The sequence below is a fragment of the Watersipora subatra genome, chromosome 7 (assembly GCF_963576615.1).
Source record: "Watersipora subatra chromosome 7, tzWatSuba1.1, whole genome shotgun sequence".
NCBI lineage: Eukaryota > Metazoa > Bryozoa > Gymnolaemata > Cheilostomatida > Watersiporidae > Watersipora > Watersipora subatra.
The window spans coordinates 5,362,987-5,388,000 of record NC_088714.1 but is presented as its reverse complement, the minus strand read 5'-3'; the positions used below and the strand labels follow the sequence as shown (position 1 = coordinate 5,388,000).

Here is a 25,014-nt window from a genome sequence, read left to right as displayed (position 1 = left end):
GTATCTTTGCGTTATCTCAATCTCATTCAAAGCAACCTGCTGCCAAGTAATAATATTATTCATATAATCTACAAAGTTTTAAAACTTTGTGTAATAATGGCAAGCTTTTCAAAAATTTTATTCTATGACGCAGACATGACATTCCGCATCATGTCTTTAATTTTATGATGTACTTATGATCCACTTAATAAACTGTTTACTTTTCTATTTAACATTTATTCAGAACAAGCGTTTTTTAAAATTCAAAACAGCATTTTCCCTATATAATCAGAATAAAGCTTACAAAAACTTTTCAGCTGCTCTGTCAGCAGTTGTCAATAACAATTAAAATATTTCCATTGCGCAACGCTGACGGGTATAAAAGTAACTGACATGCTAGAAGAGGCAACAAACCAAGCACTAGATAACAGCAGCAAGTTTTCATGGCATCATTCACTGTAAACCACAATCAGTAAGGGTAATTAGAGCTTTGTTTAGAGTCCTAGAATATATAATGCGACGTCATCATATGTCATCACTCGCTTCAAGGATTCATCAACTAACTCAGCTAACTCCACGAACTTGAAACTGGCAGTGTTCTGCGTATAACTTGTCTGGTGAGCTTATTCCGCCAGAGCTTACAGGTAGGCAGCGGTGTAAGCCTGGTCTAATAAGTTTATCGATGAGTGCATTATTTCGATCAGGAGAACTAAGCAAGGAACATACATCATCAGTGCAACATTAAGGAATACAGTAGGAGTACAAATTGCATTCGTCTTGATCGTGTAAGTAATACTAGCCTTGTTTGCCATCTACCAACAGGTTTTTAATACAACTTCTATTGCATGTAGAATATTTCAGCCTGGGTAATGAGAGTGCGAGAATGTTTGTCTGATTCGCAAGCCTTAAAGTTTTAAGTGCATATTACTGAAACTATAAAAATTTTACCATTAAATATAAAAAAGAATGAATGATGATAATTAAATAATGCTTCACATTTGAGCTGAAAGATCTGTATGGTAAGGTCATGGCGCAAAATAAATTTATATACATGTATATATAAGTTCAAAGTTCAACCAAAAATATCCATCTTCTCCTAAGATTTGAAGCAACTAGCATACTAGTACGGAATTTTAGGATACGACGCTCTAATCTATATATATATATATATATACATGTATATATATATATATATAAATCTCAGTGTTTGTCTGTTCTTTGTCTGTCCAGTTATAGCGATAAAGTTTTAGCAACAAAAGCTCACTTTCAAACTGGTTTTGAACTCGCGACATTCTAATCGCAAGATTACTAACAAGGCTAGTAGATTACTAGATCTAAGATTACTAACAAGGGCGCGTAACTATAAGGCTAAACCTTTAGTATCATTTCCATCACTCTTACCATATACTGTATATATTTTCGGATTGCACACACTAAATGTACACTTTTTATTCCATGGTGTGCCCTTGGGTTACGATGACACTGTTATACAATTTTTTTCGCCTTGCGATATGGAACATGATGGTTTTCGCCCTTGCCATACAAAACTTTTCAGCATATAATATTAACAAAAATTTATTTCAATTTTAGCAGTTGTTGCGCCTAATACATTGAAATAACAAAGATGTCAATATGCTAGTTTCTAAAATCCTTTCCACAACCCATAAAAGAGATACGATGTTCACCCCTTCTCAGTTCAGTGTTGTTAGTTATAGTGAAAACGAAACAGAAAACAGATAGGTGATAAAATTTTAGCCTATTACCAAGTTGATGTTTAGTGTAATACATACTAAAACTTAGCTTTACGCGTGTGTTCAGGATACTAAATTCATTTAAGTTAACTTCAACGTTTATGTTATACATCTGTCTCCAAGGTACGAACTCCCTACAGTATGTACTGTACATAGTAATGTTACATTCTATTGCGAATCATAACCACTAAATACACTAAAATTCTTGTAACTGTAGTTACTAAGGTTAACATAATATTTTGTAACTAATTTTTAATATGCACATATTGAAATTTTCATTATTAAAATTATTATTATTAAAATATTTAATATCTTTACTAATTTAGAATAAAAATTTTGATGATTTTTACCAGGGAGTGTTTGCATTAGATAATTACGATGGATTTTTATACCACTCTACACGACATTTTCAGACTAAGTCAAATAGACTAAATATCAGACAAAGAAACTCCGATATCGCATTTTTACGTTTTTACCAGTATGGAGAGGTACCAGTATTGAAAGGTATCAGTATGGAGATGTACCAGTATCGAGAGGTACCAGTATAGAGATGTACCAGTATCAAGAGGTACCGGTATCGAGAGGTACCGGTATCGAAAGGTATCAGTATCGAGAGGTACCGGTATTGAGAAGTACCAGTATTGAGAGGTACCAGTATTGAGAGGTACCAGTGTCGCAAGGTACCAGTATTGAGAGGTACCAGTATGGAGAGGTAACAGTATCGAGAGGTGCCAGTATCGGGAGGTGCCAGTATCAAGAGGTATCAGTACGGAGAGGTACCAGTAAGGAGAGGTACCAGTATGGAGAGGTACCAGTATTGAGAGGTATCAGTATGGAGATGTACCAGTATCGAGAGGTACCAGTATGGAGAGGTACCGGTATCGAGAGATACCAGCATCGAGAGGTACCAGTATCGAGAAGTACCAGTATGGAGAGGTACCAGTATCGAAAAGTACCAGTATTGTCCATCAAAACTTTGAATACAATGAGCTTCTGCTTTAACAGTAACCTTTTTTATACACACTTCCATGTACTCATTATTTTTTTTTCTTAATTTATTTGAACTGCACAAAAACACCTTGCTCATGATATGAGATTTATAAGTTAGAATGGTAAATGTATATGCTAAACATAGACCTATTAACTATACAGTTTAGTATACTGTATAGTTTAGTATACTGTATAGTTAATAGGTCTATGATGCGAAATAAAAATAAGTTTTCTGTGCAAAAGCCTTTTTTTATCCGGGCATTCAACTAGTATACACGTATAAGATACCTAATACATGTATACATTTCTGACATGGAGTATCTCTTTGTCTGCAATAGATTGTGCAAAGACTCAACAGCAGAGAAAACATTTGCGTATAACCAGTGTAAAGGAATGTTCTATTTAAAATGTCATAGAGAGGAACAAAAGCAAAAGCATTACAAAATAGATGGTAAACCCAAACATAAAACCAAATAAAACCACAGAAATATATTCACAGCGAGCAAAGTAGAGATTAGAATGAGAGATTCAAAGTGCAGTATAAAACTGAATAAATTCGACATCAAAAATTAAACTAACCAGATCTATATAATATTATGCTTCTATGTCGTAGGACAAATGGTGTTAGTCTAAAAATATCACTTGGCAGCATAGGGCAAATAGAGTGACAGAGTTGGCTACCTAATTTACTGGATGACATTGAGTTTCCTGCCAACACTGATAAATGCATCAATGGCTCTGTCAATGTCCTGATCGGTGTGACAAGCAGAGATCTGTACACGAATTCTTGCCTTGCCCAATGGAACCACCGGGTAGCTAAAGCCAATCACATAAATTCCCTGTTCTAAAACAATACAAGCACATATATGCCCTGTTCTAAAACAATATAATTACATACATTTCCTGTTCTAAAACAATACAATCACATATATTCCCTGTTCTAAAATAATACAATCACATACATTTCCTATTCTAAAGCAATACAATAACATATATTTCATTTTTAAGCAATTCCATCACACATATTGAATTCAATGCATGCCAGTCAATTCAATATACACATATATTGTGAGCATATGTAACCATGCAATCCATAAAAGTTGAAAACACACTCATAGACAAGTAGGGTTGATTGTCAGATTGACCCAGCACATAAAAATATTGTAATAAATATTTTGACATCATAACGGGCTATAGATTATTGATAAAAACAATCTTTCATAATATAACTTAATACAATGCGCGCAATTGAAATACAACACTAATGTTGTCAAAACAGCCAATAAAAGCTTTTCAAAGGCTCCTTGTTGTATACTTACAAGAAAAACAGAGAAGTGTTACACCAAAAAACATTTGCACCAAGTCAGTTGAACAAACTCTTATCACATCTTTGCACAAGTTAGTACAATTGGATTAAAACTACTAAACTAGTTGGCAAAAGTCAGTAGTATATATGAATACATTTCGATTCATAAAATGACGGTAGCAACTAAATGCGAGGCCAATATCTGCAGATGATAAAATCTGTCAGATAAAATATAACTGACATATGGTACGCATACTAAATAGCAGGACTGGTCAAAAACAATTCGACAGACGAATATACTGTAGGTAAAAGAATCGGTGAGAAATTAATATACGTATAGAGATCGCAGGTCTGGTAGGAAACTAACTGTGAGGCTAATATATAGAGATAAATGAAAGGTCTGTTTAAAAACCAACAACAGGACTCGTACACATAAAGGGATGGCAGGTTCAGTGAGAAAAAAAGCTGTGAGACTAATATTTGTAGATGGCAGGTCTGGTGAGAAACTGATAGTGAGGCTAATATTTTGACAACGGATGGCAGATCTGATGAGAAACAGCAGGCTAATATATAGTGAGCGATGGCAGGTCTGGTGGGAAACTAACAGCAAGCTAATACGTATACATAAAGTTATGGCAAGTCTGGTTAGAAACTATAGTGAGGCTAACATTTGTTGACAGGTCTGGTGAGAAACTATTAGTGAGGCTAATATTTGAGAGCAATTGGTAGAAAATACAGGGTATTTTTGGAATCTAATCAAAACTCATAGAGGAAGCTGCTGTCAACAGTGTGTCAGCTGCTCGACTGAGACCTTCTGCTAGCAAAGTGACTTGTCAGCAAATGTTTTAACCAGAACAATGAATTGAGAAGCTGTCAAAACAATACATTGTTAGGCAATGGGTTTTGAACATTCCAATTCAATCAATGAATAAATGCAGAATTGCGATATTTTGAGAAGTGAGCAAAAAGACGAAGCAAAACAAAACGCTCGACAAGCAGCTGCGACAGAATGACATAGTTATGTATCACCCACGTGTAGCATTTTAATCTTAGGTTGACTTGCAACAAAATTCACATTACAGTTATTTGGTATCAAAAGACTCACCACGTCTTACTCTGTTGTGTTGTAAGTGCCAAATATGTGGAAATGTGATTCCAAGCTCAAAAACGAAAAGCCACTGTAGATTGGAATCTGTTTATTTTTCTGACGTAGTCATTACAGTTTGATTATTGTCTTGTCACGCGATGTTCTCACGTGAATTGAAAGCCCAATAAAAAGCTCAATATAAAACCTATCGTAGCACTAGTTTATGACAAACACTTCGGGTTTTACCGAAGACCCCGTATCAAATATAGATGCTCGCTACTTTACAGTTTTGTTTCGGCTTGGTCTAATCGGCAAGTCGTAATATGATCATGTGACCCAATACTTTGCAAATAATTTCTGCAGCACTTTTCGAGTATCACAAGTGACCAACAGGCTCATCATGATTATCAGACAATGATATGTACTCCTTCGAGCTAAGGTTAAAAAATTAAACGAATTTTCACGGTAAGTTATAAGATATCACTGCTAAAAATGACAGCATTACAATGACGATAAAACAGACGCGTAAGAACAATAGACATGGTTTTATTGAATGCCTGAAGTATATTTGTGAAAATATTTCGACGAATAAGGTTGCAGGAAAGTGTAAACAGAAACCATCTACAACAACTAAGTCACATTGAGCCGTTTTGGAAAGATAATCCAAACTACAGCGGTCTTGTGTGGCTGCGATTAACTGTTCGTTTTTTAGCTTTTAAGAGCTTGTAATCACATTTCCACATATTTTGCACCTACAACACAACAGAGTAAGACATGGTGAATCTTTTGATATTAAATAACTGTAATGTGAATTTTGTTGCAAATCAACCTAGTTCGCTCTAGTATCAATGTAAAAAAGACGAAGGGGAAACGAACAGATGGGGGAAAAAATTCCCCATCTGAAAATTCTTTCTAAAAAAAAATTTTAAACTTGAAAACTAATTTACTGTTTCTAGCGCAACTTTTAAATTAAACTTCTCTGTAGGATGTTTTGATTTTGTTTCTAATTTAACTGCCAAGTCCAAATGAACCAATAAAAGTTTTTTTTAACAATATTAAATAGACTAACTTTTGATTTCCATTTAACCGAACTCTGTGATACCTTATCTAGTCAATAGACAATGCTGTTCCTGCTTGTATGCTATATAGCTATTCATGTAGTTAACACTTTAACAACCCAATGAAATATTTACATATGAATTCAGATGAAAACAGAACCATAAAAATACTTCAATGCAGAGAAAACACACAAACAAATGTGCCCAAACACTCATCTGAATGATATAAAATTGACTGCAATAATGCATCTGAACAAGATGTTAGAAATGCTATATCTATATATGCATCAGTTCCAGTTAGCAATATAAAAAGGTGTGATATTGGCTCAGAGGATATCAATAATTTTACTCATTGAAGGATTCGAATGAAGCAATAGGCTTGAAGTTCCTTCAAAATTTACATTCTTTGTGATTATAAATAACTACTTCTATAAAAGGATGTAGTGAATTTCCAGCGAGACTACAGTGAGATTATGAAACTTAATAATCGAACATGATCCTAAAGCTAGTGGTACACTGTGTCTAGTTACACTTGCTTCACTGCTAAATATAAACTCTGTACACAGACATGTTTGTTGCTGCACTATTAAATAAAAATTATCTAAATAAGCAAGTAAAAACTGTTATTATACTATAGCATATAAACTATGTACACATACATGTACATTGTGTTATTATGCTATAACATATAAACTATGTACACATACATGTACATTGTGTTATTATACTATAATCTATAAACTATGTACACATACATGTACATTGTGTTATTATGCTATAACATATAAACTATGTACACATACATATACATTGTGTTATTATGCTATAACATATAAACTATGTACACATAAATGTACATTGTGTTATTATGCTATAACATATAAACTATGTACACATACATGTACATTGTGTTATTATGCTATAACATATAAACTATGTACACATAAATGTACATTGTGTTATTATGCTATAACATATAAACTATGTACAATACATGTACATTGTGTTATTATGCTATAACATATAAACTATGTACACATAAATGTACATTGTGTTATTATGCTATAACATATAAACTATGTACAATACATGTACATTGTGTAATTATGCTATAACATATAAACTATGTACACATAAATGTACATTGTGTTATTATGCTATAACATATAAACAATGTACACATACATGTACATTGTGTTATTATGCTATAACATATAAACTATGTACAATACATGTACATTGTGTTATTATGCTATAACATATAAACTATGTACACATAAATGTACATTGTGTTATTATGCTATAACATATAAACTATGTACACATACATGTACATTGTGTTATTATGCTATAACATATAAACTATGTACACATACATGTACATTGTGTTATTATGCTATAACATATAAACTATGTACAATACATGTACATTGTGTTATTATGCTATAACATATAAACTATGTACACACACATGTACATTGTGTTATTATGCTATAACATATAAACTATGTACACATAAATGTACATTGTGTTATTATGCTATAACATATAAACTATGTACACATACATGTACATTGTGTTATTATGCTATAACATATAAACTATGTACACATACATGTACATTGTGTTATTATGCTATAACATATAAACTATGTACAATACATGTACATTGTGTTATTATGCTATAACATATAAACTATGTACACACACATGTACATTGTGTTATTATGCTATAACATATAAACTATGTACACATACATGTACATTGTGTTATTATGCTATAACATATAAACTATGTACACATACATGTACATTGTGCTATTATACTATAACATATAAACAATGTACACATACATGTACATTGTGTTATTATGCTATAACATATAAACAATGTACACATACATGTACATTGTGTTATTATAATATAACATATAAACTATGTACACATACATGTACATTGTGTTATTATGCTATAACATATAAACTATGTACACACACATGTACATTGTGCTATTATACTATCGTATATAAACTCTGTAAACGTATACGTCCATCATATTATTACATATACATGTAGGTAAATTTTAAATATTTACCAAGCATCATGTCAGCAAAAGTGTGGGCGAGTTTCTCATCTCCAAGCATAACGGGGCAAATAGGATGGGCTGGGTCTCCCTGTGTATCATAACAGCAGCTTATGGTTTAAATGCGATCAGACTCTGTAGTATGAAAGCTTGGAGGTTAACACTATTGCATAAGAAAACATTATCACAGAGTAATCCGTGACCAACAGCGAGCTCGTTGTTACTCGCTAACTTATTACTGAGGTCAGAACAAATGAGGAGGGTAAAGGTTGTTAATGAGAAAACATTGTTTTACAGCACTGCTATATCACTTTTAGATTAGTCCCCAAAAATGAGCTTTTATATTCAATTTTGACATGAAACAGTTACGACTATATTTAGTCATAACTACATTTCCAGATTAAGCTATTTACAACGATGGTAGAAGACTGGGCTCCCAACGATGGTAGAAGACTGGGCTCCCAATATCCTAATATAGGCCATATGGAGAAGTAATAGAAATTTAACCAGAAATAACATTTGACAGCTACATGAAACTGGTGCTGACAAGCTTAAACACATCTCATATTATTCATCATTAGTGTAATAGTTCAACACGCATTGACCCATTTACAACCATGATGAATGAATAATGCTGCAGGATGTTGACGCCTTCGTTTTTTGCAATAAGACAAGCCATCTATGACGACATAACACATTAGTTCAAACACTCTACAAGCACAATAGTACACATAAAAATGAGAATTAAAAATATAGTTTTAAAGGATCACTGACGTCCAATTTTAAAAGATTTTATGAAAAGTACAGATATTTTTCTATCATTTGAGATGGTTGATGTTTGTGGTGATCTGACTGCCAGGATGTTTCAAGATTAAAATTGACAAAACTTAATTGCAGTTAAAACGCTCAGAAGAAAAAGAGTTCTCTAAAAATGACGTCAATAAACTTTACGTGAGAACCTTCAAAACACTTAAGAACTGAAGGAGCATGAAGCCTGCCATGGCAAAGTTCAAACAGTTGACATCGGTGTGAAACAAAATAGACTTGAACTATAGGAGCGATTCCATAGAGTTTTAATACTAACAAGATAGACTTAGACTATAGGAACGATTCCATAAAGTTTTAATACTAACAAGATAGACTTAGTCTATAGAAATAATTCCATCGAGTTTTAATACTAACAAGATAGACTTAGTAAACCAACCGCTAAGTTGAATCCAGCCTCGGTCATGGCAGTTCTAAACTTGGTCGTGTTCTTGAAGACTTTTCCCGCATAAGACGATTCATTCATCAGCATCTCAAATACCTGGAACAATTCTCATTCACATTATTGATGCTAGCCTAGCAAATAGCCCAATTTTTAGCGCACTGTTGGCATCTTCAATAACTGATGACATCCACGAAAGCACAAATATGGAATTGTTGATCTAATTGCATAGTAGCTTAGAAGGTCATTCAAGTAGTAAGTATTTTTTTTGAAGAAGCTGTTGATAAAATAGGCAGAACTATGACAGAAGAGACACAATAAAAGCCTATCCTATAGCCAGTTTCTCCCTTTTCTCCTTCACCGCTGCAGCCTTCTCTAACCCTCCTGCAGTCCTTCCCTTGTTTTCCTGTAGCTTCCACCGCTACAGTAATACTTCGCCACCTCAGCTACACTTTTCCCAGCCATCCAAACTGTTAGACAAGTATAAAAACTAAACATGTGTGATACCTTGATTGCAGACCCAACCACAGGTGGAGGCAGGGCATTGGAGAAGAGATACGGCCGAGATTTTTGTCTAAGTAACGTGATAACTTCCTGAGGGCCGGTAGTGTAACCTCCAGCTGCGCCTCCCAAAGCCTTGCCCAATGTAGAATTGATGAGTGTCACACGGCCAGATACACCTAGATACTCCTCAGTGCCTCTATAAAACAAGATGGCTGGCTGAAGGCATAAAACTAAAGACGTAAAAATAAACCTATGGAATCCAGATACCTAAACACTTGCTAGACGATGTTGTATATGTGCGGACAAACAAATACATATCAGTACACAGCCAACAAGTTTGATGTCGGAATACTGGTAAAAACTGGGAGTACTGGTACCTGCCAGTGTTGCCAAGAAAGCCAGTAGCGTGACACTCGTCGACAAGTGTAATTGCGTTGTACTCATCCGCCAAGTCACACATCTCTCTAAAATCCACAAATCCATCATGATAATCAAAGTACAACTATTAGTATGCAGCATATGAGTTGGAAGACTTAAATTGTAACACTATCAATATTTGTTATCACTCTTTAGGTGAAACACGGAGGGCCAGAGCAATGAGCTTTGTACAAGTCATCTCTCAATGCTAGGTCACATGACTTAGAGTCATCGGGTGTTAAATAATAAATATTTATTAAATGCATAATGTATGCATCGTGGAAGACATGGTATTTCTCCTTGTTTACGCCATTCTGAGCACACAGATAGGAAAGTAATAATTATAGATATTTTGAATAAATCTGATGGGTGTGAACTAACCACTGGTATAGTCCCGTTACCAACTAAAAACAGCTTATTCTACGATTTTAGAATGAAAAACATCAATTGCTGGTGTTTTGTATTTTCCCAACTGCCTGTTTTAAAAAGGAATCGCGGATAGTTACTCCATCTTTACCTATAGTGAATTTTTATAAGATTGAAATTTTAAAATAAAAATTTCTAAATCCTATGATTGTCAAAACATAATTACACTGCAACAATATCACAGTGAACCGCTAATCAACTAATGAATGACACTCACCTCAGTTTGCAAACATTACCATCCATGCTGAACACACCATCCGTTACTATCAGCCGCCGATTTTCTGGTCTCAGTTTTTGGTTCTCTTTCAATTGGTTTTCCAAATCTGGTAAGAAAATTAAAATGATAAACTAGTTCATGAAGTCAATTTCACAAAGGTAGTGCAACGAGCTCAGTGAATATTATTAAAAATCAAGAGCAGACAATCTTGAAAATAATGATTAATCAGCCTCAAATGACATAAGTGTTGCCTGACACCCAAAGTACCTCCCCGATTATGAGTAGTATTCTAGAGTAGCAAATAATTGAGAGCTCAGCACTCTTTATAGTCATACGAATTGACTGACCACTCATGTCATTGTGCTTGTATCTGTATTTGTTTGCCTTGCACAGCCTCACTCCGTCAATAATGGATGCATGGTTCAGCTCATCTGAGAAAATAGCGTCTTCTGACTGTAGCAAAACCTCAAAGATGCCTGCATTGGCATCAAAGCAGCTAGCATACAAGATGGTGTCATCTCTCGAGTGAAACTGCGAGATCAACTGCTCCAGGTTTATATGCATGTCCTGAAAAATGCGTTTGGATAGAGCTATGTAACCTTTGATATTTGAATGGACAACTCCAAAAGTTATAATAAATACAGGAAACTGAAGAACCCGGTTTCGTTGCTTGAGTGATCAGACAGAGATGTGGATTTCTAAATTACTTACATTGGTGCCGCAAATAAATCGAACTGAACTCATTCCATTAGCATGGCTTTGCAGAGCTTCTATGCCCGCCTGAATCACAGCAGGATGGCTCTAGAATAAAACACAAACAACAAATCCTATGAAATTGTTATTAATTCGAACGGTTTAATTATAAATGGGAGTCTAATTACTACTGGTCCCGCATACCTTGACTAGCAACTTACTGATAAGCCAAGGTAGTTGTTGGCACAAAAGTTGAGAACTTGTTGTTGGCTGCCCTCTACATTGATTAGGTTGTCTTGCTTGGAGGTTATAACTCTTTCCTCTTTGAATGTTCCAGCCGCACGAATATCATCGAGTTGTTTTCCTATTTCAGATCTGAGGCGGGGCAGGGCGGTGCAGGAAGAGTAGAGACATCTCGATAATGACAAGCTTCCTCTTGCCAACTGCCTGAGGGCTAACAAGTTAACTCTGAAGTGAACTCACAAGTGGAGATAATAGAGACTAACCATGCATGAGCTTACTAGCCGCTTTAAAAGGTATGTACACGTGCAGTTCACTGCCTATATCTCAATATATAGTTCAATTATGTAGGTATAAATAGTAGGTTATCCTAATTTTACATATAAAAGTAATTCTACGAATACAAAAGAACTCTACACTAAGAGTAATAAGTGAAGTAATTGCTTTATTTTAGTTCAATAATTTAATAACCGCCGGGGAGCAAAAGCCAATAACATAAATTCCCTATTCTAAAACAATTCAATCATATATATTCTGTTCTAAAACAATACAATCACATATATTCCCTGTTCTTTTAATTAAAATGCTAGATATTTTAATTAAAAGTTAAGGCATGGTGCTCAAATATTACAAAAAAACAACCTTATCAATTATGTCATCACCAAAAAATGCCAAATCAAATACCAAATATAATACGAAATGATAAGTTATGGAACCATGTTAATGATAGTTAACCAACAGTTACATCTCATATACAGTTCAAATTAATATATTTTTGAATGATGAATAAAGAATTGCGATTTTTTTCATACTTTGTATCGCGCAATTTCAAGATAATACTACAATAGTATCGTGAGAGTACAAGATGACTAGTTGAGTTTATATTAGTAAGATAAGAGAGGGTCTACTATTAAGACAAGTGTACAGTGTTTTCAGTACCTCAGAGTTGTCACCACATGCTCCTTGTCAATTGTTTACAAGGTTACATATACAATAAACTAAAATATCAGAGCATGTTGTGTGAGGTATAAAACTAATAAAATAAGACACGCTAAGGTCTAAATAGAGAATGATAAAACAATGGGGAATCTTTATTTAAACTGCGACATGAGACTCTAAGACAGTACGATATGTAATGGTATAATATGCAAACATAGTGTGAAAGCCTTCATGAATCCAACCTTGTAAGTGCATGATGAAGTGTCTTATAGCCTTTTAGCAGAGGACTCTTCCTATGGTTGGACACTGTAACCACCCAACTTCCTACAAACATGTCTGAACAGCTAGAACACATGTGAAACATTATATTAGTTGATGTATAAAAAACTGAAAATTTAACACTGTTTAGAACTCAACTCCGTTATAATAAAGCGATGTTTTATTTTTTCCATTTTCTAGAAATAGCAGTGTAGTTACTGAAATGACCAGTAGTTAATAGCTTGCAGTTTTATTACAATTGTTTTTACAAAAGTAAATAGCATTGTGTTTAGTTAAAACGTACTACAATGTACCTACACCATACGACATTAATCCGTTCCGACGCTTTCATCGTAAGGTGAAAATGTCATACCTATAGAGGGGTATAGAAACCCATAGTAATTATCTAATGCAAACACCTTCTGGTAAAAAAACATCCAAATTTAATACACGTACTGTACATATTAAAAACTAATAATAAAATAGTATAATATCCCTAATAACTATAGTTACCTACAGTAACTTTAGTGTATTTAGAGGTTATGTAATAAAATGTAACATTACAATGTAAAATGTGTGGTACATATCGTGTGGAGCTCTCACCTTCAAGACAGATGTATACGTATAACATATACGTATAACATACGTATAACAAACTTTGAAATCAACTGAAATAAATTTAGCTTACTAAACACACACTTGAAGCTAAGTTTTAGCATGTATTATACTAGACTTTAATTTTGCCATCGCCTTAATCTTTATTACCTGTTTCTGATTTCGTGTTCACTATTACTTATAACGAATAATGCCGAACTGAGAGAGAAAGCATCATATCTCTTTCGGGCGTTGTGGGAAAAATTTTAGCGAATAGCATATCTGTATCTTCATTATTCCGACATATTCAGCACACAGACTGCCAAATTTGGTATTTCAAGAAGAAACTTTTTTGTTGATGTCGTGTGGCCAAAAAAATGCAATGTGGAAGGGGACGAAAAAACAACATGTTCCACATCGTAAGGCGAAAAAACAGTAAAACAGGGACGCCGTAACACGGGGTTGCACTAAAGTCAAGCCCTGACTTACCGTCACCTTTATATACACATTTTTCAACAGACGACATAAAATTTGAGCAAATAATTGTCTCAACATGCAATGTAATTTTCAAAATATAGCATATGCGGCTTTCCGACAAATTGTGAAACGGTACGTATGTATATGGCGCTCTTTAACATAATGTTTTTAGCTTTAAAATTAAGAAAACTACAGCCAAAAACTACAGCCAGTAGCAGTAGTATTAAAGAAAAAGACAATGTTTCTCTTAAAATGACCAATAAGAGAGCAGTAATATGAGCAAACATCTTTGGGCTAATTTTAGGATTATATATTCAGAGTTGGACTAACTCCATATTTCTAGCGGTATCTCTAACTACGCCCCACTTTTTTTTGCATCACTAAAGCCGCACCACAACTCACCTGTATTTAACACCAAAGCAAATAAATAATCAAAAGCGCTTTTTGGCAATCGTTACATTATTTGTTTCATTTTTTACACCTCAGTTTTTCATTTAGTTAAACATAATGAATTTGCCTTAATACAACATGTAACTTACTTATGTGTTTATTGTAAGATTGTTTGGGTAGTGCAATGAATTAAAGAAAGTACTGTGCATTCTTATAACATTTGCTCCAACGTGTGAATGTTTTGACATCCACAGCAAACATTAGCACAGATTATCTTTGTATGCTGAGGTTGGACTGTATTTGTTACTAAAGAATCATTAGTTTTGACAATGTTTGAAAGAAGTAAGGCCAATGTGACAGGAGCAGAAATCATTGAGGCCAAAGCGATGGATTAGTTTTTTAGTAATCTAGCAATACTAGATTTCATGACTTTGTTACCGGAAAGGTAACAAATTGGGTAACATGATTGGGAAGTTAGACACTTTTGTTGCCTCCCAACTGGACGAAGCCATATTTATGCTATTGGCTAACTGCTTGCGGAAAAATAATGATGTCCAGGCTCGCACAGAATCATTGGATGAATCAGTGAGTTGGATGAACTAGCCAGAAAAGTTTTGAAGATGAAATTAATGTTTGATTCTGTCCTAGGTTTTGTTGGAGGTTCTTGCTTGTGTGAACTAAGTTATACTTTTTTGTCATAAATTTTATGGTATTTACAGCAAGATAGACTTGATAATCTATAAAAACTATATCCATCTAATTCCTGTCACTAACACCATTATTCAAGCAGCAAGAATGAATGGTGCTACACAGATTTGACTTTGCTATTAACTAAAATCAGGATGAATAGCTTATGTTGTATTATGACGCATGCACTACACAGCTAAAACAGCCTGACTCCGCCACGTTATAAACAATTATAGCAACTTACCGTAGTAATTAGACGAGTAAGCTTAAAAAACTTGTGTCCTAACACGGATGCACCATATTGACAACCAATTGTGTTCTATATTGTGTATAGCTCTCTGCAACTGTTCATGTCATGTAAAGTGCACATTTTCAAAACATGCATGTGTTTATCATAAATCATCTAATAATGTAGTTGGATTGAAACTTGAACTCTAAAGGTTAGTTATTCAAAAAGGTTAATAGCCAAAAATGCTGCAAGAAATTGAAACTGGCTTTATTACTAAAGGTACCCTGACAGTCTGGTGTGCCGCGAGAAATCCTCGAGTGTGCCGATACAGCGAAGAGAATAAGTATGAACACGACCATTGTAAAATATCAATTAGAGCAGATGAGAGCATGCCTGGCTGAATGTTATGAGATCAAAACTATACGAAGTAATAATTTATCCAAACTTCTAACTGTAGCTTCACAAGGACGGACATGCCTTTTATTATAGTAAAGATTGCTAGATAAGGTGTAGCAGTAATAAGCTATCTTGCTTTTCAAGGGTAGGATATTAAAGAGAGAAGTGTCTTTTACTGAGTAATCGAGGTTTGCAATAATAGACAACTTTTAGAACAGAGACACCGAAACAGACATTTCCGGGTTACCAACCCTGTAAGGCGGTGACTAAAAAACTGACTATATTTCTCAACTTAATTGTTAGCCATGAATATTGAGAGGCTGATCTTAGCAACTCACACATGAAACGAATTCAGCACTGAACTCGTCAAAGATGCAATCGAAAACAGCCAACTGTGGATGTACAGCATTGACAGCTACTCTGCGGTTGGTTATGCACTATCGAGAATGGATTGTGTGTAAAATTAAGGTACCACACAAGCAGCAGCTTAGTAGATACGATTTTTTCCATTAGTTTTCTGCACTACCTATTAATCTATTTTATATATCTCAAAATTTGTGTGTGTGTGTACTTCGGTTTGTCCAGCTATAGCTATTAAAATATGGGTATGAAGAACCCGTATCGCAGAAGATTTGATCTCGGAACGTCCCATTCGTCAGGCAAATACCTTACCAGTTTAACTACACGCAAAAATATGGATACACGACCGCTCTGTTACGGCACAATGTAACTTTATGCTTGCTCTCACGGCTCTTACTAGTAAGCTTACTCAAACTAGCCATTGGCAATATACCAGGCTAATGGCAAGTGGCAGGCAACTGCATTACCTCTCACTGTTAATAAGCTGATTTTTAATATTCGTGCAACGATGGACATTCCCCCTAGTTGCACGTGAAAGCCAATTGGGTGATGATATTTTACTTTTGCCACCAGAAGCAGTGCGACTGTAGATAGAGAATTGAGCACTGTGCTCCTAGCTGACAACCTAATAAGTAATCAACACACTTCTTGTAAAGTTATTGGTATGTGTTGTGGTATGATTTGATATGACTACAACTATGATCTTGACAATCAAACGCTATGATTGCTTATACTCCAAACTTCTTTGGGCACTTATTTTCATGACTAGAACTAGCGCCATATAAATTATTGGCCTGTTACCAGAAAAAATATGACATTAACTCCTAGACCTTTTTAAGTTGCTGCTGATATCCACTGTAGTCTACAGCGCCACATTATCATCCAAGTTCAAGAGATTGTCTGCAAACTACGAAAAGCGTAGATAACTCGGGCAAACTTGCACTTTGCAGCTAAAACTGCTATCTGGCCCAATTACAGCCTAACTATACTACCTTTCATCTTGGACAGAAACTGTACCAATTTCAACTGCCATGGCATTACTAACTTTGACAATAACCTAGATGCGATAAACATCAACTGGTGCCAAGTGCAATGGCCAACAGATGGGGATGCGTGAGCAATTAACTTAAAATCACTGCGAAAGTAAGAAGCAGAATTGAATGTGGATAAACTAAAGTGAGATTTATTTTTGTTTGAGTGACTTAAGCCTATCTAAATTTTATATATTATATATGTAAAACAAAAACATGCTACTTGACTCACTCTTACAAAAGAAGTTGAGCCAGCAAATTTCAGAAGGCCTTGGTTTAGTGGGTATAAGCTCTAAGAATGCCAACTTTAAAGACTGCTTGAGCAAAAATTTTGCTATCAACAAGTTCACAACCAGAAACATATTAATACTACTGTCGAATTGATTAATATGGCTAAATAATAAATTCAGGTGTCAGCAATTGACATGAATGCTTAAAAAAGCATTGTAGACATGTTGCTATGAGGCACTTTGTAATATTGCTGGTTTTTATTATACGTTGCTGACTGTACCTTTCTAAATCATTGACTATATAATATTAAGTAGAATTTACTTTGAAAATATTACCTATTAAAATATGTAGGATGCAATACAAAACTGTTTGTAGAGAATTTAAACCATTGTGTGAAAAGCATGGGTGTAAAAATTTATCATTGCACCTACTGCGTTGTTATTTCGAAAATATATCAAATGCTTTAATGAAACTCCATGTTTGCTATTGTTATGTAGCAAAAGTAACATTCAGCGCAACTTTTTCGCGACATCAACTAATAACTTCACAAGAACCATACCCTTTTGCCTACGATATAATGTGCTGTAAGAACAAAACCCCAACAATGTAAACATTCTATATCTATGATCAAGGCTAGGTTACATAACATTTTACAATATTGCTGAAAATAATTACCGAATTGCATAAAATATTAAACACAAACTAGGCGCGATTAGTAAAACAATGCTTTGTAACTCAAAACCTGCAATTAAAATGTTCATTAACCAGACATATATTACCATGTTTTAACAAAAGTACAATACTACTATAAACATTTAAATTAAATGATACAAAGCTATTAAAATATTGCAGATAGACTAATTTTGTGAAACGTGTAGTAATTGTTTCACGCCGGAGACGGCGCGTTAGCGTAAATTTTTTCAAACGTAAGAGAAAAACCAAGTTCATGGTCATACTAGTCATGTAAAATGCGGAGTTATCTTTTCGTTATGTAATGAGAACTTTTACGATATTCAGATGAACAAATACTTTTAGGGAACAATTATTCAGGGAACATTCAACATGGCAGTCAAATAACGCAGAAAAAACTTGCAAACATTTTAGCTTTTTACCAACACCATTCACAGCTTGCATGTTCAAGCAAAAAATACTTGAACTTGACCATCACTCTAGTTTGACCATCACATAATTTTCGATACTAACAGAAGTACTTACAAAGGTGATCAATTGACAAATCTGATCGAGCACCAGCACTGGAATTGAATGGTTATCATACTATACTATGTATTAAATCAAATCAAGCTAATGAATAAAAATAAAAGGTTTATGGAAACATGTATTTTCACTAAATTAAGGAAAACGCTTTAAAAAACTGAGCCATTGTATGCTAGAGAAGAGCCTGAAAAAAAAACTCTAACAGGGTCAATAAAAATTCAAAAAATGGCCAAAAGCTTGATTCGTTAGTCTCAGTTGCATCGGGTGGTTCTCGATGGTGCGTTGCCTGTGGTATAGAATTCCTATCTTCAAACTGGGAGTCATCCGTTTCCGACACGCCTCCATCTATCCGATACGCATATAGGGTATAGTTTGTGGTATCATACGCATGACTTCCAAATACTCCTAAAAAAAGGTCAAAAGGGTTACTACCAACACTCCTACAATTGACCAAAAAAAGCCAATAAACTCTCAAGAAATTATTATCCATAACTTTAAGGGATCTGTGATCATAATGAACTGCGCAGCTTTTCAGGTTTTTCTCTATAGAGAATCATAAGTTTCAAAATTTATGATTTTTTATGATTAATTTTATAATTAAATTCTTTATAAGAATCCAGCAATCAGAAATGTTATTATTATAATTACAACTGTGTTAGCTTTGGTCTCTAATATACAGCCGATGCTTATATATAATATTAATATATTATATATATAATATTAATATATTATATATAATATATTATATATATAATAAAAATATATTATATATATAATAAAAATATATTATATATATATAATATAATGTCTCTAATATACAGCCAATCTACACTCGAAAAGGCTTCGAGTGCATTTTTTTATACATTTAGTTAAATTATTATTCTTGGCTAATGAATGAACTGAGAATGTAGAATTTCAATGAACTCTGTAAATATTAATTAAAGCCCCAAGTAGCTGGTAGATTGAATGATGATGTCATCAAGACTAGAAATAGCTTCACAAAACAACCGTGTGCGGCAAAGATTCTTCAAGTTTGCTCATGCGTTGTTACAAATAGGTATGCAACATTAGTAAGGTGGCTATAACCAACATCAGCATCAATCATCAGCATCTATGCGCTTAAATTAAGAGGTATTGGTGGTTTTGGTGCAAAACAAGAGTTTTCAAAAAATCCATCTTTAGTAGAATTAAGAAGAAAGCTATAAACAAACCAATTATGAGCAAATTTGAAACCAATAATTTACTCAGTCAACAATGAAATAGTTGAAAAAAAATTTCGGAGAGGCTCTGGCTGTTATCAAATCTACAAAAAACAGAGCAATTTTAACATGGGCTTCTTTGTTAAGTGTCGTTATTTATTGAATTCAGCCAAATGCCTATATGAAAAGTAGTCTCACTAACAAAGGACCAGTGGTGAAAATCAATAATCCCATATCTATGACAGAGGTTATCTTCAATCGTTGATAAAATTTCCAACCTTTAACATCTAGATGAATGAGCCATAGCAAATCATGAAACATCTATTCGCAAATGTTATACTGATAACATGAGCTATTTTATCAAATAAAAGAATATCACACCGTTAATTAATAAACATTAAAAAACTTGTAAAACATTTGCTGAAATCAACCAATTACAAATATTGCAATTTGCAATATTTGCAATTGCAATAACGAACTAGATTACCATAACAAAACCTTAAAACGAACTTAATTTAATAGCGAAATACTGGAAAATAAATGTAGCTACTATAAGAACATCATGAGCATTCTGACGTTCTGCGAATTGAACTTCATTTCATTCATCTAAAAACTAGAATACTTGTTGAAACAACTCATACCCACGATGAGATTATTTCATCCAATATCTCACTGCTCATTTCGCACAATAATAATTATTGATAGCTTATCGGTTAACTCTAAAGTCAGTTGTCGTCGTTGTTAAACTATGGTACGTAGCTTGTCAACATCTGCTAAATTCGTCCAATTTAAAAATGATTTTAAGAATGATCGATAAGAACCCTTTTAAACGTGTAACACTACCAGACTTACGTATTTGTACAAACTAATATACTCAACATTCAGAATTTCTACAAGCAAAACATTGTAATTAGAACGCATACACACTGCTACAGAAGTCTTTGCTGTCAAACAGAACAACATGAATGTATGGGAATATAAGGTTACTAATGTGCAAATCTACTGGTTGCCTGAGTATATGACTTCAAATGATTTAATAAAATGTATGTAGCGTGGTCATATCTGTACAGATTGTTATCTTCAACAATTAACAACATAAAATGTGCAGAATTTAGTAGACATAATCATTCAAAAACACAATTTTGCAGCTGTTTGGTTTACATGTTTGAAATCAAAACAAAATGAGGATTAATTTAATATAATATATACCTATAGTTTATGATAATTAACTAAATTCACAATGAGTAATGTTGTTGTAAATAAGAAATTTAGCTTTCCAACAAAGCCGAGCAGGGATTGAGCTCATTTCGCAGCCCACTGTATATAAAATATCAACTAACTTACCTATATACACAGGCCTTTTCATATCTGACAAATCTAGCATATCTACTCCACACGTATTTGACTTGACCTCATAGTCTATATAAGTTGGAGTTTTAGTGCTGGATGAAACATAAAGGTCTGCATCTCCTGTAGAGTACAAAGTTAGAAGAGAGAGTATCGTGAATGTTTTGTGTGACAATTACCCATAAAGGTAACTGCTAAATGGCATTCAAGTTTCAAGTTTGGATTTACCGAGCATGGCAACAATAGGGGTAAATTTGCAAAAAAACACAGCATGCCTATATTGCCTACATAGCTCTCAAATACACAACAAGCACATGCTTCTTTGTGGCAACTGTGCAGAAAATTAAAGGAAGCTTGGGTTGACTCAGGTACCTTTCACTGTCTTTTTACAAATAAATGACTGTACACACTGATAGAAATACACTGACAGAAACAATCATAAGATCACTTCAAACTGTAAAGAAAACGGAAACTACATGTAAAATGTTCTAAGATATTTAATATTTTACCAAAATAAAGTACCACATCACGTTTTACACAATTACAAGCTGTTGGCGTTTACAGACTAATTTGACTTTCAATTTATGAACAAGTTAATTACATCCGCCTAATGTACCTAACGTAGCGTAACATTCCATGCATCAGACTTCAAAAGATACAAAATCATATGTTTTGTACCTAAAATGACACACTAAATGATCAAGACTGGTCAGATACGTACACTAATATCAGTACACCCGCTACAAACAGAAAGTCCCCTATCGGTACATTTACACAGGCGTCATGTTACAATAGGCCAGTTATTTAGGAACTTGAAAAGTTCTACTCTTTCTACTTCTTCGTTCTCTTATCAGAGAAACAAATTTTTTTAAATAAAAAAAGCAATTTCGGAAATTATTGCATAAAGTAGAGGCTAACTGGTAAGCTCAGATCAGTGCCATGTTCTTTTTGTGCACCAATCTCGACTATGGAACAGTTCAAAATCTGTCTGTTTCTAATAAAAACATTAACCAAAATTATGAGTTGTAAAGTTTCGACAACGGCATTACCTGAGATAGACTTGAGGACCACGATAAGAGGTCCTGGGTCAGCATAGCTGTAGTACAGGAAGCTCTCCGCCCCTACACTGCCTTCAACTGCTTGGATGAGCTGAGCGGTGTACGCTAGAGAGCACATGGCAAACGCTGACACAAGAGAGATCAGCGTGAGCCAGGATAGGCACAGCATTGCGTAAAATCTATCTGAAATGCAATGATGAAAAAGTGAATAATTACAAAATTCACAAAAAATTGGTTTCAAATAAAAAAGTTACACCTAGAGTTTTATTGCATACTCACCCAAGTGTCACATAATAAAGTGAGTAAAAGTAATTATTGTGGTATATACTATTCTAGCACATTGACTAATAAAGCTTCTTGCCAATCATAAATTACGAAACAGATTACAATCCTTGATTTTTAGTTAATATTGTATATCCCTGCTATAGCGAACTGTTTATTAGGCCTTAAATATGCATCCTTGTATGAAAGGCATACATGTCTCAAGCTGATATTTATTGTGATTTAGCGTGCAAACTAATAATTTATTATAGAGTAATAGTGCTAATAACTAATAATATATTGTAATTTTATTGATATTCATTTTATCGGTTGTAATAATATTGTAATATCTATTTCTATTTAGTAAAAAACACCGCTGTTGAAAGTTATGCATCTATTAATAATCTAGTTGAAGAGCTTTGAGTTTTGCTATAGTATAATACCGTAGCACTAGTAGTAACACAATATGTAACAAATTTTAATTTATAAGATCTTATGAGAACCTTTGATTAAAGTAACGCCAAGGATGTCAAGGACAGAATTGTAGTAATATTAGCATTAGTTGAACTAGTAACAACCTCTTGTTGTTGTCCAAGTAAGTTTGTGACGTTTGTTGTTTCAGACGAACCAAGGAACACATTGAGGGACACAAGGGCATATAGAGAGATCTTGTTTAAAATTTTAAGGACTCCTTTTTTTCCTTTAGTATCAATGTTTTATATGATTTAAAAATATTTACAACTTACATATGCACATTCTTTTTTAAGTTTCATGTTTTTTAATTTATAAGAATTGCTAAAAATTTGAACAACAAATTTTAATCAGGCAATAAGTTTTGTTCAAACATTTTAAATAAATACCAACGAGATTTGAGTTCAATTTCATGTATTTGCTTTCTGTTTAGCGAGGACTAAATTGAATAGAAAAAAAAACTTTTATTGCATTCTATATTGATAATTATACAAAGCTACAGAACAGCTTGTAGCGTTATTAAGAAACACTGTTTGGAAACACGTGTCTTTTCATAAAACAGCATTTCATTAGATAATGATTTCTGTATTGTTTACATTTTGTTTAATGAGTTTTGACATTGATAACTATGAACTTGATGTATCCAACCTTTCAGACTTTTTTTACCAGGCCTTCTAATACATCATTTTCTACTGCCCCTTTTCTAGTAACACTTTTATGGTTATGCATGCACACATGTGTGAACATAGACATTAACAGAGAAATGAGAAGACTTGAACTCAAGATATGATGACAAAATATCTGCAGCTGACCAATTATTATGGTCACAAGTTTTTGCCACCATTAATATGTTCTTGATAGTGAGGTGAAACACAGTAATGGGTACTAATCTTTAATCTCTAATATTGAAGAAGTGTAACATAGTATAAAATCTGTTAGCCGATTTAAATGTTGGAGATGACCCAGAACTGAAGGGTATGACTTTCAATTCATTGGAAAAAGACAGGATTTTCAAAGAGAGGACAGAACACTGTTGCATAATCAGAATTGTTGGAGATCATCCTACATTGATGTAGGATGTCCTAAAATAAAGACAGTTGCAAAAGTTATTGGACCTCATAGAGATTACTAGCAGAGAAGATATTTCAACTTTTTTCGTTTTCGACTCATGAGAACTCAACAACCAACAAGTAAGCTCTATCCCATCAGACAACATGGTGAAATGAACAAACGTTTGATATTGTTTTCCAATGGTAAATTAGCATGTTTGCAAGTACTAATAGTTTAGGTCAATACCCATTTACAGGTATGCTGATGTAAAAGGGGTGATGCATGGTGAAGTTGACGCAGGGGTGCAGTGAATGTGCTGTGAAGTGTTAGATCTAGTAAGGTGCGAAAATAGGCATCATGAAAAGGGTATGTGAGGTGTTTTAATGAGTTTGACTAATTAGTAGAGGTAAGAGAAAATTGAAAAAAAAGTGTCAAGCAAATAACGAACAAAAAATAATTGAATGTCGTGAGTAGTGATGGAGACTGGCTACTCTAAGCTTGTATTTGATCAACAAAGAACGAGAGATTTGTTGGAGGAGATAAATTGGTGTATTGAAAGTACTATTGATAAAAAAGGCTAAAAAAAACTAAATTAGTACTATTATTGAGAGTTATTAGACACTGTGACAGAAGTGCATTGAGGCGCAGATTTTTGATATAGATAGTGTAGACTCTACCTATGATGGAGCATTAAACGTTTTACAGATATATTATGGTCGGAAAAAAGTACATTAGTATATCGTAACAAAGGACATGGCTAAGTGTACCAATCCCATGTCAGCCCGTGTGGTTTCATTTTTTGATAGACCTTTTAAAAATATTTTTATTTATTTGTAAATTTGTATTATAGCAGCAAATTATC

General features: G+C 33.8%; 2 protein-coding genes and 1 long non-coding RNA gene across 3 annotated transcripts; 1 reads left to right on the top strand and 2 right to left on the bottom strand.

Annotated features, from left to right (window-relative positions):
- Positions 1–593: 593 nt before the first annotated feature.
- Positions 594–24,112, top strand: LOC137401239 (uncharacterized). The gene is made up of 3 exons (XR_010979300.1): positions 594–764; positions 12,093–12,255; positions 23,254–24,112. It is a non-coding gene; the product is annotated as an uncharacterized lncRNA (long non-coding RNA).
- Positions 3,098–13,228, bottom strand: LOC137401237 (2-amino-3-ketobutyrate coenzyme A ligase, mitochondrial-like). Its single transcript, XM_068087650.1, has 10 exons — positions 13,141–13,228; positions 11,941–12,173; positions 11,738–11,827; positions 11,374–11,593; positions 11,027–11,132; positions 10,344–10,430; positions 9,970–10,162; positions 9,460–9,561; positions 8,268–8,346; positions 3,098–3,564 (listed from the first exon to the last, which is right to left on the bottom strand). Exons 1-10 carry the CDS (start codon positions 13,151–13,153, stop codon positions 3,407–3,409), a joined length of 1,281 nt encoding a protein of 426 aa, XP_067943751.1. The 5' UTR covers positions 13,154–13,228; the 3' UTR covers positions 3,098–3,406.
- Positions 18,312–22,548, bottom strand: LOC137399986 (UPF0669 protein C6orf120 homolog). Its single transcript, XM_068086273.1, has 3 exons — positions 22,362–22,548; positions 21,310–21,435; positions 18,312–19,171 (listed from the first exon to the last, which is right to left on the bottom strand). Exons 1-3 carry the CDS (start codon positions 22,537–22,539, stop codon positions 18,939–18,941), a joined length of 537 nt encoding a protein of 178 aa, XP_067942374.1. The 5' UTR covers positions 22,540–22,548; the 3' UTR covers positions 18,312–18,938.
- Positions 24,113–25,014: the final 902 nt, after the last annotated feature.